We start from the raw sequence: 16262 nt of genomic DNA, 5'->3' as shown, positions 1-16262 counted from the left end.
AATTGTCAAGGGATAAATAAAACACATCAAAAAGTATTCAAACAAATCTGACATTAAATCATGTTCTAAAAATATAGATACAAAAAATTAATATCAATAGCAGCAACAACCATCCCCGCCCCAAAAAAACAATTCCCCAACCTAAGAGTCTCTTCAGCAGCCTCAGCTTCTGTAGGATGTAATTCAAACTAGAATATTTCATCAGTGCAAGAATTCAAGGTCCTCACCACACATTGCGCTCCAATATTTCAAAATCTGGCTCTAACAAATGAGTGGTCCTCCTGAACCTGAACATTCAGAGGTTTACCTGCTCTCTGGACAAGTCATTCTTACCAAGGTGAATCAATAGGCCTAGGGCATCACAGAGCAGCTTATTTTCATTTTGGAATGAAAGAGGCATACAGTAAGTGTGGGTTGACTCCTTCTATTGCCCAAGAAGTCAAGGAGCCATGCAATCTGGTATTGTAGTCTTCACCCCACTTGGTTCTCTGCCTTCACCCAAGACAGAGCCTCATCTTACTTCAGCATTTGTACTTGCCTTCCAGCTAGTCTTTATTTCAAATTTCAACTTATTTCATTCTCTTTGTCGTCTTCCTCTTTTCATTCATAGAGATTTAAAATTTGTTATTTGTCTTTTCTGCTTACTCTTTTCCTGTCTCCCTTCCTTATGGGTTAATTGGGAAGACACTGCTTTCTCAACAAAATGGCACCATTTTGTTCACATGGTCAGACCCACTAAATCTGAGACAATGACCTGCAGCTGCTTAACAACCTCGCAGTAGTGCATGCATCTCCAGGGGGAAAGCCCTATTCCTCCACACGTATATCCCAGCCTTGCCAACATCTGCTGCCATCACAAAATCTGTGAAAACCTCCTGCCTGAATTTGTCCTTTCTAACTACTGTTGCCATAAGGACTTAAGAGAGTAAACAACTGCAGAACCCCAAAGACACCAACCATCCTTCCATCTCAGGTGATGAGGGAAATGGGGCAGCCAGGGCACCATAGAAACAGGGTCCTCCTGTTAGGTGCCATCTTGGAAAAGAATTATCTCCACAATTGCAGACTATCTGTGCCAGAGAGTGAGTCTCCCAAGCAACCAGCTAAACAAAGGCCTTCATAAACAAAAGACATCCAACATTCATCAGATGAATCTGACCCGGGCTCACCTGTATATCACCTGCAGACCTTGAGTGAAATCCCAGCCTCTTGCAGAATGTTGCCTTCTAAGGCCCCCATCACAGATAACACATCTGCTACTCCCATTGCTACTGTTCCTGCTGATAGACAAAGGGATCTGGAGCATCAGGGTCACCTGGAGAGAAATGGGAGTGAGTTGCCCAATTAACAGCCCGCACCAGAGTTTTTCATAATGATGAGCTTTATTTTGCCTTTAAAAACACCCTAACCCATTCTGAAAGAAGCTACAAGAGATTGGGCTTCTGAGGACACTCATTAGATCATGAAGCTTCTGAGGATCCAGAGTGCTGCCTTTTGTTCCTCTTAGATATTTGCAAAGATAGGAGCTCCTCATTCCCAGAAGTAAGTTCTGATGGTGGCTGTTTAATGGGAAGGTGCTTAGCTGACTGACTGGCTATTCTGACAGCCAATAAAAGGTACTTTGTGATAAAAATCAAGTTAATAAATGCTACTCTCATGAATGTATACAATATTTTAATTTTTGTTTCCATATTTATTTGGATAGTTTTCTAGCCCACTTTCTCCCGAAAAAATGGAAGTGCCCAGAACAGCTACCTAGGCAAAGAATAAAAGAATGCAATATTTGAATAAAACATTTATTAAAAATAAAAAAGGCAGTACTGTAGTAAAAAAACTAAACATATATCCAAAGGCTATCAAGACTAAGATTCCCCACCTGCTATTAAGCTGCCTCCTTGGTTGATACTTTATTTGCCCATTTGGGATACACTAATTGTTTATTGCACAAGCTACAACTCTTTGAAGGCAAAACCACTGTCAAATATCCCTTCCATAAATATAGCCCAGGCATCCCCAACCTGCGGCCCTCCACATGTTTTGGCCTACAGCTCCCATGATCCCTAGCTAACAGGACCAGTGGTCAGGGATGATGGGAATTGTAGTCCAAAACATCTGGAGGGCCAAAGGTTGGGGATGCCTGATGCCTATCTAGCTTGTGCCCCATACTTGATTTTTTACTCTATGCACCTGTATATCCTATTTTCACTCTTACTCACCCAGCACATGGATTCAACATCTGTATTCTAGTCATTTGGATATAATTACGCCAGAACCACAAACAAGTACTGCTGAGCCTTTTTAAGGAGATGCCATTTCAGTAAAGGAGAGCAGCGGATCTTTATGCTAGATCATGGGTAGGCAAACTAAGGCCCAGGGGCCGGATCTGGCCCAGTCGCCTTCTAAATCAGCATACGGTCCAGGAATCAGCATGTTTTTACATAAGTAGAATGTGTCCTTTTATTTAAAATGCATCTCTGGGTTATTTGTATGGCATAGGAATTCATTCATCCCCCCCCCAAATATAGTCCGGCCCCCCACAAGGTCTGAGGGACAGTGGACCGGCCCCCTGCTGAAAAAGTTTGCTGACCCCTGTGCTAGATAAACAAAGGGGTGAAGATCCAATGGAGCCCCCGCCCTAGCAAAGCTGCAGTAGAAGTATCGTCCAGCCATTGGCCTAATGTGGGTTTTCCTTTTTTATGCAATGGAAACCACACCTAAAATATAAGAGGCAACTTTTTCTCTTCTGCCCCACCCCACTTCTAGATGACCAAAATCCAGTAAGTCAGATCCTTCTTGGGGCCACCCAAAGAGTATCCCTGCCTTTATCTGCTGCTTTAAAGGGCTTGAAAGCATCTGTCTCTGCTCTGCACCAACACCTGTTCTCAGTCACTCTCCACTCCCACAAAACGATCCAGTGGCATGGCAAAACAGCTGGAGGTCCTGCTTAGCCGCTGGTTCTTAATAGCAACAGTGAAGGAAAGCAGAACTTCGAATCATAGAATTGTAGATTTGGAAAGGACCCCGAGGATCAACTATTCCAACCCTCTGCATTGCAGGAAAATGCAGCTGGCCCTTACGAAGATTGAATCCGCAACCTTGGCGCTATCAGCACCACACTCACTCTCACCAACTGAGCTAATCTGGTTTTCCTAAACAGCCAAGTTATATACCCTGCAGCTTCTCTCTCCAGTGGCTGTCCACAAAACTCGCCACAGAAAGATGTGTGAAAGTGCAGTGGAGCAATCCGTTTCATTTGTATTTGAAACCAGAGTTTTTTGTTTCAGTTCCTGCCTGTGCTCCCCCCAAGTATATGTTTTTCTCCAAGTAATGCAAGTTCTGTGCTTATTTTACAAATGGTGTGTATTTGTGTGCACACAAAATTTTGCATCGTTTTGCTTACAAGTCTGTATGTAGTAAAACATTTTGGAACTTTTCAGGAAGAGCGGAATAATAAGGAGAGAAAGGTGTGGAGATAGTTATAGAGAAGTAGGAGTCATGGGACAAGCATAGGAGATGTGTGCAGATAACACCCCCCCCCTTCAAAAAAAAACCCAGGCCTGTGGCCAATGAAATCCTTTGTCTACCTCCTCCGTTTACTTAGCTTTTTGTCTGTGTTTTCTAAGCATTTCTTCTCAGGCAAAAGAGCGAGAACTCTTTTTAAAAAAATGATTCTGTGAGTTGACTGTATTTTTTTCTGATGCGGAGCTTCTTAATCCATGTACCTTGCAGTAAAATATTCATGCAACTTCAAACATTGCGATTGCACAGGGTTTTGTTTTGTTTTGCTATTTACAAAGATTTCATTTTTTAAAGTGTGAAGTATCTTGGGATGCCTGGCTGTGTACTAGATTTCAGATTTGAGAATCCTACCTGAATAAAATAAACTAAAAATACTTTACATGAGAAACCTTTTGCCCCTTGGATCCTTCTCTAGTGAAATAAGAAAACCTGGAAATCACCAGCTTCAAGAAATTTATCTGTCACTTCACAGGAAAGGTCAGCTTCCACCCCCCACTTCACATACACAAATGCCCATGTGCATATTTGAGCCTGCCCCAGGGCTCTAGCAGAGCTTGATAGATGCTGAGATAGCAGTGTTTTGATAGAGGTAATTTTCCTCAGATGGGTTTCAGCACCCCATGAATCAAAACCTGTCAGAGAGGAGCTAAAGATGGAGTGAAGTTTATTGTAAGCGTGTTTGCATCTGACACTGGTGTGCTAGGGGGTCAAGTGAGTGAGATCATTAGAACCGTGTTGATTTAGTGGAATTGTTACACACTTTCCCTTCAGGCAATGAGTGGGGGGGGAGTGATTATAGGGAGTTACTGGAAAAATAAATAAAAACCTCAGTTCACTATAGTCTCTTACATACTCCACAACATCCGTTCATCCATTTAAAGTTGCTGTTTGGCTATTCCCCCTCCCACCCTGCCCCACCCCCTGGTCAAATTGCCTTTAGGGCACAGAGATACTGACTTGCTTACTATCAATGATTTAAGTAGGGAATGTAGTTTTTCCATGGTTAGCTGAGCCAGCTGCATTGGAATATGCATAAATTGCAGGCTGCAGTTACTACTAAGAACTTCCGCTGTCTTCACTAACTGGAAGATGGTAAGACGGATGCAGAAGACTGTGTGCCCTGGTATGCTTTGATATTAAGAGGGCGTAATCAAGCCATATATTTTGCAGGTAAAATCCACATTGCACTAATCCACAGGCTTGTTTTACATGCAGGTTAATCTTAGGCAATAGTAGTGTATAACATATGGGTGGCTATGCATATATCTTTTTTTATTTACATAGGAAAGGAAGCCACTGCAGATATCATCTGACCAATTCTTGTGCCCTTAGGAAAAAAAATGACATCTTTGCTGCTGTTCACAAACATTAATGCACAATTTAAAATAACCCTTGGGAATACCATTAAGTGCTGGCTATATTTTATGCTGTTCCAAGTGTCCTGTTTTCCCCAGCATTATCTTATTTTTGACATGTTCATTTTTCATATGAGATTTGTAAATTTATATGCTAACACTCAAAAGAAGAAAAAATATTGAAAACAGAAAAATTCATCTTAAAGTAGCATATTTATATAAGGTAACTGAACAATGATGAGCGCGAATGTTACTGGTTCTCTGGTTTCGTCAGCTCATAGTACAATTTAGATATTTAAGCTTCACAACAGCTGTACTATAAAAAGTTGGTGCTCTGTCTTTGTTAAACCAATCTTTCAAGGTGTTTACAATCCATTGGGGGGGGGCGGATCTCAGGAACTCCTGCGTTTCTGGTACCTCTGTGTGTATGGCATGCAAGAAGGTACAACAGCTCAGAATTCACACCCATCTCTCTGTGCTACATATGAGGAATACTCATCATCCTCCTTTTGTTAGCTATACCAAATATTGTGTATCTGGGCTCATCAGGATCACTTGACAATTTGGGTTCAAAGACTGGCAGCCACTTTGTTACCCCAAGTCATCTTTGAGGCTGAATCCAAAAAACCTAGAACAAGTCTAGATTCTGTTATTTCAACATCATTATTATTATTATTATTATTATTATTATTATTATTATTATTATTATTGCTGCATTCTAACTGCTGGTGTGAGTGCCAGCCAGGCTACTGTGTCATGTTTGTGAAGGTCATGTAATAACATTTAATATAAAATCATTGTATCATATTTATAATGGCCTTCATTTGTCAGGAAAAGAAGGTTTAGTAGATGTGTTGGAGTGGAAAATTCATTGTGAAAAGTATCCTGTGGCCAGAGAAATGGCAAACCTGCAAAGTTAGACAGTAACTGTTACGAAGTGTTACAAATGCGCAGAAAGCGTATCTGCATGCTGTTACGGTGACAACTGCCCCTGAGAAACTTCTGCATTTTTAATTAAACATTTCAGTTGTTCCTGTTGCCACAACAGATGAAGTTGTCATAATTAATAAAGCTGAGCCTGGTTGCTATGGTGTCATTGATGTAAGGGATTGACATAATGAAGGCAGTCCCACCACTCGCTGAGGAGGTGTTGAGCGCCATTACTGTGACAAAAGTTGCCTGCTGCACCAGTGATGTCATTGGGCTTGCTTTGTGAATTGAGTGATATTTTGTTTCGCATTTGTTTTAACAGTGCTGCTTGTCATGGCTTGACCGATTAATATCAATTAATCAAAGCTGAACAAATCATCCTTATTTGTACAGATGTAATGTGGAGGAAAGGGAGGCTTTATATAGTCATAGGAAGAGTTCTATCCTGGTTTTTTTTATTCTCACAAGTCATTTTAATACAATCCAGCTTGAAAGCAAGGTTCAAAGTGCTTAATGGATGTGGGAAGCTGTGCATTCAGCTAGGAGTTCATAGAGACCAGCAATGCAGTTAAAGGTTTTAGCTTGTTTCATTTCTCATTTCCACCATTCTGCTGATTCTTGCATCCTCAAGCATGATGGTTGTGAAAGCCTATCATTACCCCAATGCCTCTCATGGCCAGCACTGCTGGATAATCAAATAGGGCAGAGGGGAGGTTGTAAATGTGTTGTGTGAGCAGGTGAGGAGAATTACAGGAATAGAGGAAGGTAATTGGACAGTCTTTTGCTGCTGAAAATAGCGCAAGAGAACTCCCATGGCAAATGGATGAGGTGGCGGTTCTTAAAAGGTAATGATGGCTTGATTATTACTGTAGACCAAGGCCACCAGCATGGTTAAAGGTTAAAAGAGTAAAAAAGCCTCAGGCTTATGGAAAATCAACAGAAGAGATCTGAAGTACCTGCATAAGCCAACATTTATTTCATAATTGAAATGGAATTTATGAAGATAAGCTCAGTGCCGTACAGGCCAACTTAATGAAAATGTTTCCATTAGAATGGGAGGAAAATGAATTAAAAGATGACCTTTTAAGAAAGGGGGAAATTAAAATGGTGGAGAAGATGCATTTTATATATGTAGCTAGCTTTTATATTTCGTATACCGTACTGCAAAATATATGTTCTTAAGTCTTGTGCAGTAGTACCTAAAGAATGAATATCTGCCATGTGTTTGGATCACTTAATCAAATGACCTTCTATTCACATTAACAAGATAACAATATCCTAAAGCATATTTAACAAGCTGCCTCAGTGATGACTGTGAACTACTATAATGAGAACAGCCTTAAATTGCATGTTGTGTTTTCTTAATGTTCTGTAGATCAGAACTTCGTTAGATAGCAAAGCAGATTCTGGGTTTTCTGTCCTTCAGCTTGTGTGTAACAATTCCACTAAATCAACACTGTTCTAATGATCTCACTCACTTGACCCCCTAACACACCAGTGTCAGATGCAAAAAAAAATGCTTGAATACTCCAGATTATCTATATCTACATACAGAACACTAAACCATGGTTTATTTAACATCAAGTCAATGATCCCCAGAAACCTGAGCAAAGAATTGGGCTCATGTGCTTTCCTTTCCTTTGCACAAGGGGTTATTGAGCTGATTTGCTCAGCTGAACATTGTGTGCAAACTGGAATCTCTGGTAAGTTCATTACCCCAAGCCAAGATTCTTTGAAAGCAAAACTAAATTCACATCTTACACACATTTAACTTGTATGCATTCAGCTTTATGCACTTGGCAAAAAAAGTAAGGAAAAAAATGGGTGGAAAGGGGTGGGTGTCTGAGAAAAGAGACTTTGACAACCCCTCCCGCCATTGTGTTTTGACTATACAGTATGAGATTTTGGCTTTAAGCGCGATTCTTGGAACATCGCCCCCTGTAAGCTGCTGGCTTACTGTACAGCAGAAACAGGAGTAGGGAGGGGAGAACATGAGCTTTGCTCAGAGTTCTGGAGGCTCACTCATGTAAGCACTGAACCATGGTTTAGCATAACGCGTGAAGCAAAAATACTGTGACCTGATTCACACATCATGGTAAGCCAAACTGGCTTACTGGGGTCATTCAAACATGTGACTGCTTAGTTCCTCCCCTGTCTTTTATACCGCCAACCTGCACTGAGCTAAGCCAGGGTTTGGCTGAACATGTCATTATAATGCAGGCTTACTATTAAGCTCTCTGCTTGCTAACCACGTGCTATATCTAAGATTTGTCCTTTGAAGTTTTTCAAATAAACAAACAAATATGGCTAGGAAAGAGAAACAGCTAGCACATAGAGTGTTGCATAGTGGTTTTCAAGGTGGAAGAATACATTTGAAGCTATTCCAGATGCCAGTCCCAGTTTATGATGACTAAGATTTACAGTGTCACAACAGCAGAAGTGCAGTGATGAGCATCAGGAGAGAGGAAGAAAGAGAAGTATCTGAAGTAAGAGTAAATGCTCCCTGAAAAATTATTTACATGGCTGTTTTAGTTCTGTATGTAGTACGTAATAAGGATATGTCATAGAAGCACAATCTTTGGGCAAGCATGAGACTAGAAAATTAAAATATAAGGACATCTAGCTTGTTCAGAGACCTGGCCTCCTGTTCCATGAACTTCATAAAGACACATAATTCTCCATCCAGAGAAGGGTTTCAACTATTATCGGAATAACAGTTAGTTCTGAAAACTATGTTCTTCTGTAAATTCCCTTCCAGCAAATGGTTCTATGAAAGAAGCAGAATCACCAACTAGAATGATTTTGTTGGGTGATACAGACAACTTAACGTTTTCTCCCTTCTTTTTTGTATAGACGGAAGATGATGAAAAGCTCAAAAAAAGAAAGGAGAGGTTTGGTATTGTAACAAGCTCGGCTGGGGCAGCAACCACAGAAGATGCAGAGGTAACTTGTCAAACCAAAGCTGATGAGGGGCATGCTCTATTATTATAATGGTGTGGGTAGAAGCTGAGGACAATTTGTGATGAATTGTGAAAGAATGCCAAACACTCCACAAGATGGCACTGTGTCTCTTTTATCCTGTTCTCTGCCCCCACCCCCATGGTCCCACTAAACTATCCTAGGTGGTCATATAATACTTCAGATACTCCATCAATGGGCGACCTCAGAAATTGCTTCTTTTCCACTTCAAAGATAATACATCAGGTCATTACTGTGCTTTGCGCGGGGAGGGGGGGTATTTTCGGGGGGGGGAATAATCTATATTGCTTCAGATTTTTCTGTCACTATCTCGATGAGAAAGAGGAGCCTATAAGCTTATAGTTGCTAACTTTATCCTCATAACAACCCCTATGAATTGTCCAAGACCACCCAGTTAGTTGGAACTGGAATCTGGGTCGTCAGGTCCAAACCCAGCTTTCTATCCAAATTGGTGATTTTCAATTTGATGTGAAACAAATACCATGCTGGGTGTATGGAACATTATCTACCTGCCTCTTTATACCACTAAAAAAAAACCTGCCTACTGAAATCAATGGCAAGGAGAATGGTCTAAATAAACGTCCAGCAAAAGCGAGATTTTGATGTTGTAGATTTTAGAAGCTTGAACCCCGCACTTGGCTTCTTTCTTTTTGCACCATGCTGTAAGTTTATTCACCTCACGAAAATATCACAGAAGGGTACTGAAGGAATCCAATGTTGCTTTATAATAGCAGTTTGTTTATTTATATTGTACAATAACAGTTTCATTTTATAATAAATTTGTTAGTCTTTAAGGTGCCACAAGACCAACTGATTCTGCTGCAAGTGACTGACATAGCTATGTCTCTGTAGAAAATGTTTTTGTTTCCTGTTGAAACCTAGGGGTTTCCCCCGGACATTTCATAGTTATTCTAACACTTTGGTAGTTCTTTCCTCATGTCACATTTTGCAAATTCTTTGTGGCAAGAATCTGTCGTCTTATGTGTCTTTTGATCCCTTCTTTGAACTCTTTGCCTAATTTTAATCTTCCTACTCTAGCATGACAATTCTTTGTTTCTGTAAATCTATATTCATGTTAATTGTGATTGGTATTGAGCCATAATGCCCTTCACAAGGGGTCTTATTTTGCCTATGGAATGGAAGCAGTATTTGGGTCCCTGATTTCTCCTCCTTTGAGGAATCCTGAATATTCTATGCAGGAAGTTTATTTTCTTTGGCATCTTGTATGGGGCTCAGATATGGCTTGGTGCTTTTTGTTTTTGCCAGATGCTATGCAAGCATTGCGCTGCAAAATGAAGTAGCAGCTGTAGAATGATCCCCCTGTTCAATTTGAGCGAAGGGGGTGGCTGGGCTCTGGTCTGAGGGATTCCATGCTTTTCCGTTAGGTCACTTAGAGAGTGTGCCTGAAACAAAAAGGTCTTTTTCTAGTATTGTATATGCTGAATGGCACCTTTCCCCTGGAGATTCTTGATTAGGACTTCTGCTACCCCCTAGGCTATTTATCCTGGTAAAAATTAAGATTTATATGCCCCTGGTGTATTAACTTGGAGGCATATCTCAGAGACGCATGAGTATATTTAATGCATTTGACTGTGTCCCTCTCGCCTTCCTCATGAATAGAAGAGTGTTAACCCTTTGGCCTTTTACATTTCCCACCTCCCCATTGCCTGGAAGGCTTTCCAGGCCTGTAAAGTGGTCATTGTTCCAAGCATAGCTCTCTTGTATAACCCAGCAAGATGAAGCAACCACCAGGCCACTGTATCTCATGCTTTTACAGCTTAATTTCTGACTCTGGTTGGAGGCCCTGTTGCAATTGCAGTGCCCCTTGTGAAATTTGATATGAAAAATGCTTTCTTAAACCAACACTGTGACACTTCTTATAGACTTTCTACCTTTCCTTCTGCCAAAACACATGCTCAGCATTGCCATTCCCCTTGTTCTTGATTTTCTCTCTCTTTAATCCCTATTTGCAGGCAAAGAAGAGAAAAAGAGCAGAACGTTTTGGCATCGTCTGATGATCCTTCCTCTTAGCCTTTACTTGTTTGGGATGTATCTTTTATACATTCTTGTTCTTCGTCCCTAATGAGGAATATAATTTTCTCCCCCACACAAATCTTGGCTTTGTATTTTAAAACGAGCTCTTCATTTGGGCTTTCCCCTCACCCCTCCCTGGCAGACTTGTAAAAGAAACAAATTTCAGAGCCTAGAATAAAAGTGTTCTGTTTGTGTATGTAACAATTTGAATTCTCTGGCAAATTCTCTCGTTAGCCACTTGTAACCAAACTATGCCTCCAACTTGCTTCCTCTCTGTACAGATGAAAGGAGCTGCACAAAATAAAGGGATTTGCAAAATATGAGGAATATTAATATTTTTGTCACATTATTGAACTCCAGTTGAAGTAGTACGTAAATCCAGAGCTGTCTGAACCTTCCCTGTAATTTTACAAAGCTGTTCATTGTCTCTTTATTTCAATTCTCACATTGCCCATGGCTCAGAAATAGTCTTCCTCTTCTATGTCTACTGTTTAGTAAAATAACTCAAAAAGTTCATCTGTCTCACCTGACTGACCCCAATCTGAAACTGTTTTTATACTTAAAAGTATTTATCTCCTTGGGTTCTGCTAAAAGTTCTCTAACATTAGGTCTTAAGAAGTCATATGATGTCAGCCTTACATCTATATGGGTCCTATATTGTCAGCTGAAGCATTGGTCCTTTTTTTAATGCCTTGTGCAGCTATTATGTATTCTAAATGATGTTTTTAGCCGATATAATGGGATGAATTGTATCAGACTGTGACTGGCTGCAGTATAGAGCATCCCAGGATGCAGAAAGTGAAAAACTTTACCATGAGTTTCTGAAAGTTCATTTACTGCAAATGCTGATAATTTCCTTCTCTGAAAGTAGCATCAAAAAGCTCTAAGATTATAGCTGTGGAAAGAATTGTTGTAAAATGTAATGTTCAAGTTCAGTGTTTTTACACTACTTTCATTTCCCAGGTGGATTTTCAAATTGCACTGTTTTTTGTTTCTCTTTTGAGTCAAAATGCTTCTAGTTGCAATTTAATAAAGATAACAAATTGGAGAAAGCCTCTGTCCTATCACATTGTTGCATCTCATTTTCTTCCAAATAACTTATTCATGCTTGTTTCAGAAGTGCAGGGCTATCTCACCAAAAATATACCTCTGTCCAAGTGATTCCATCTTTATTCCTGTTTTATTTCGTATAGCCAAAACCCCTTTTTACAGGTATATTTCATATTTTATATAGGGAAGAAGTTACTAGACTTTTTCTATGTACTAAAGGTATCCTTTCCTGTTTGTGTCTGGATTTATATACTGTTATTGGGTTGGCTTTTGGAATGAATGTTGTTCCATTTGTGCTCTGAGTATGTGTGGTTGGGGGGGGGTGTTTTATCCTAATTTTTCATTCAAAGGTGAATGGCTTTTTTTTGTATCCAACACACAACTCCTTTCTTTTGTGTATAATACAGATTAAAGAATGCATTTAAAAGCCATTAGCTGACTCTTGTTGATTTTATACTGAATTCATTAAATGTTGCGTGTTTTATTTGTGCTTTTCCAGTGTGCTTGTGCTTTCATTATTCATGCTATCTCTGAGCAATTTTCTGGTGATCTGGTCCTGAGGTCGTATAGTATCAGTTCAACACCCTAATTTCTCAAAATGAATATTGTGATTTTATTTTATATGTTTAATTTTGTAATATGTGTTTTCTACTCATAAACTTTTGGCATTTGGTGACTTGGTTGAAATGTTTTGTAGCTTATGATGAAACCAGAACTGCATTGCATTCCTGGTTTCATAATAAAACTGCTTCTTTACGGCAATGCTTATATCTTGCTCTTTGAGGGATCAGAGCATAACTGAATGTACCTTTTGTGTTTACATCTACTGGCATGCAAGTTTACAAAACTGCAGCTAAGGGAACATGTAATGGTCTTGCTTAATTAGTTCTCAGTGTGGAGTTTTAACTGTAGAAAATGCATAATTCTGATGATTTGTTTTCAATACCACACTGAGTTTCAGTTAATCATAGGATTTCTCTCATATATTCTGGTTATTTCTGTTTATCCAACTTGCACCAAATGAAAGAAGAGAGAAGGGGTTCACAAGTTCTCCCCTTCTGAAAGCAGTACTATAGCAACCAAGGTAACATCATTTGGGGTTTTTTCTAAAATATGTATACATATCGCTAAGAAATTATGTGTTTAAGTTTATGAACAGCTTGTAGTTATTAGCCATAATAAATTTTGTTGATGTTTAGGGTGCCACGAGATTCTTAGGTTTTGCTGCAAGAAACTAACATGGCTACCCATCTGGAAATAGTTACTAGTTAAGTTCCTAAAGAAAGGTGCAGATAATATTTATATAATTGTACGGTCTTATCTAGCAAAGCTTAATTGTTGTGGTTGGGATGGATCTTGTCCTTGCTATATAGTTTGCAGAGAAATAAATCTCAAAGAGGCATTTATCTTTGTGCATCCACCTTCATATTTATTCTTAGCTCAACAAAAACAAAACTAGGGCCCGGAGTGATCACATCTTATTTTTTCTTTTTCACATTAATTCATTCAAATAATTACTCCCTCCTAGTTCTGTACTCAGTTGCTAATTTCCACTCCACACAAGGGTGCTGTAAGAACTGAAGGAGGGGTGCTATTGACTCTTAACTATTCATTAACCACTCTGGTGGTAGAGTATAAAAGGATACTTATGGCATTAATCTACATTAATTAATTTTGGGTATGCACTCCTAATAATTTGTCTAAGGGACATACACCAGTTTTGAGGCAAAGAAGGCAATGGCTCCGATTCTCACACTGAATTGGCTTTGGTGTGCAGTATTCATATTGTCTGCTTTGTGTTTCAGAGAAGTATTAAAATGCCTGTAAATCGTGGCAGCAGCTGCTAGAAAACAAACATCCTGTTTTGGTCAGGTATCGCCAAATGGAAAGCTAGTTGCCTACATGAACTCAAACGCTTCAGCCTAGATCAAATTCTAGTAACTGCTACGATCTTGCCACACATTTAAGGATAGTGTTGCTATTGTAACAGTTCATTATTCCGTAAGTTTCATTCTTGTTCATTAAAAACAAATAGGAAAGCTAAGTCCTGGGAATTAAATGCAGGCCTCTCTGTCCAGCCCTTGGGACTCTCTGCAATCTGCACCCTATTTTCCAATGCGACACCCATCAGTGGCCTTGATGCATACCGTCTTCAACTGTTCTTGCCTGGCAGGAAGTTATTCTTGAACTGACTATGCACCCTTACTTGTCTGAATAGATGGGGGTGTAGAAACCTCTGACTTTTGCATGGCTGGAATGTAGTCTACTGTACAAAGGGAAGAGCTGTGTCCCTTGCTGTACCCATCTTATTTGCCCCTAGCTCTGTCCATAAATAGTGTGCTGCCTCGAGAAGGTTGCTCAGGAGGGACTGTGGCCCTTGTGCTGCGAAAGCTTCTCCACTCTGCTGATTTAAAGAGTTTTTGTCCCACTCTCCAGCCAAAAATAGCTCCCAGACCAGTTTATGAATATCAATATTAAGACAGTCCCGGGGCTGATGCTTACAATCTGAAAGAATGTAAAAGGAAAATTGGGAGAGAGAAAGAAAAAAGCAAACTCATGCACTAGTTCTTTAGTTACACAGTTCTTATAACAACCAGCTGGAACAGAAAACAGTATAAGGAGATGATGAGCCAAAAATTACTTCTCTCTCAGCTGGGCCAATTTAATGGCTCTGCTTCTCACCTCTTCCTCTATCTACTCTGTTCCATCTTTGGGCGGAATTGCTTTTGTCAGGTGGCAGTTGATGGAGGGAAGAACATAATAGCTGCTTCTAATCCAGTGGTTAGGGTTCTGCTAACACAGGCTTCCTCAAACTCTGCCCTCCAGATGTTTTTGGCCTACAACTCCCATGATCCCTAGCTAGCAGGACCAGTGGTCTGGGATGATGGGAATTGTAGTCTCAAAACAGCTGGAGGGCCGACTTTGAGGAAGCATGTGCTAACATTTGTTAATTCTGCTGTAACTGCTGCTTCTAAATCAGTGCTGTAACTGTTTCTCCTGTTTCTTCTGCTGTAACTGTTTCTCCGTTACAGGACATAGATGAATGAATATACAAGCATCTTTTTCTATCCAATTATTATACTGAACCAAAGGCCCATTGGTGGCAGTTCTTTTCTTTAATTGAGAACGAAATAGGTGGTATTCAGCTAAGTTTTACTCAGAGTAGAGCAATACAGTGGTACCTCGGGTTACATACGCTTCAGGTTACATACGCTTCAAGACTCCGCTAACCCAGAAATATTACCTCGGATTAAGAACTTTGCTTTAGGATGAGAACAGAAATCGTGCAGCGGCGGCACAGCAGCAGCAGGAGGCCCCATTAGCTAAAGTGGTGCTTCAGGTTAAGAACAGTTTCAGGTTAAGAACGGACCTCCAGAACGAATTAAGTACTTAACCCAAGGTACGAATGTAGTTATGTTCATTAATTTCAAAGTTAGGTCCATTAATTTCAGTGGATCTACTCTGAGTAAAATTTAGTTGAAACAGAACAGCTGCAGTCCAGGTTAACTATTGGAAATAAAAGATAAATGTAAATATACACAGAAAACACAAGCAGCTGATTTAAAGGATGGTTTGATATCTTATTATCAGTCCATCTACACTTTGCCCATACCCCCCATTTCAGTGCTTTAAATAAAAATACTTTTTGGAATACGTTGCTTATCAGTCATATCTACTGTCCTATAATAATAGTATAGTCATAACTCCTGTTCCCCACCTCCTTTACTTACCTAGCAACCTTCTGTACCCTTCAAGGGTAACTGTCCCTCCGTATTTATTCTCCCTGCCTTGTGCCCCACTCCTGCATTGGGAGAAGGGTTTTATTAGAGAGGACACTATCTTTTCGAGGGTATGCACTGCCCCTTCTTCAGCAAAGGGGTGGGTGGGGGTGAAATCATTCTAATCAAACTGTGTTTAAAACACTACCTAATTTATTTTTCCTCTCTAAGCTGGGGGCTGCTCGTGACTAATTTGAGCTGAATAGGCAGATAGAAAAAGCATCAGGCATACAATGAGCGGCAGAAAGTGTGGGAAAACTAGCGAAAGAAAGGGATGGCCGAGCCTTGCAGCGTGAGAGCTAAGGAAGGCCGTGTAGCACCCAAATTCAGCATGAAGTCACTTTTCAACAGTAGACGCTTGGGCTCTAAATGCAAGTAGGACTATAGGTCAGGGAGGGGGAAAATGGAAATTTGTGTTAAGTTTGCGCAATGTAAACGGGAGAAGGGATCTTGTGTGTGCGTGCGTGCGTGCATCCCTTCACAAAGAAATACAAACACATGTTCTTCCCAATTGCAATGTTCTCTTCTCCCCAGTGGCCTCTTGCCCCTGAGCCCTCTGTGGGTGGGTTTCAAAATCTTTCTCCTGTTTAAATTCAGGAAAATAAGAAAACAAAGG

General features: G+C 40.1%; 1 protein-coding gene across 2 annotated transcripts in view; it reads left to right on the top strand.

The window, feature by feature from the left end:
• SARNP (SAP domain containing ribonucleoprotein) overlaps positions 1 to 11881 on the top strand; it is a gene marked incomplete at its 5' end in the record, with an annotated part of 56862 nt that extends 44981 nt beyond the window's left edge. For both annotated transcript variants that reach the window (XM_083598993.1, XM_083598992.1), the window contains 2 exons: positions 8658 to 8747; positions 10757 to 11881. In XM_083598993.1, coding sequence (XP_083455119.1) covers positions 8658 to 8747; positions 10757 to 10798 — 132 coding nt within the window. In that variant the 3' untranslated portion in view covers positions 10799 to 11881. The remainder of the gene's footprint in view (positions 1 to 8657; positions 8748 to 10756) is intronic.
• Between the last annotated feature and the right edge of the window lie 4381 nt (positions 11882 to 16262).

Source organism: Podarcis filfolensis (assembly GCF_964270895.1).
Source record: "Podarcis filfolensis genome assembly, chromosome: 2".
In the NCBI taxonomy this organism is placed as follows: Eukaryota; Metazoa; Chordata; class Lepidosauria; order Squamata; family Lacertidae; genus Podarcis; species Podarcis filfolensis.
The sequence above is the reverse complement of the archived record's forward strand: the minus strand, read 5'-3'. Positions and strand labels throughout refer to the sequence as shown.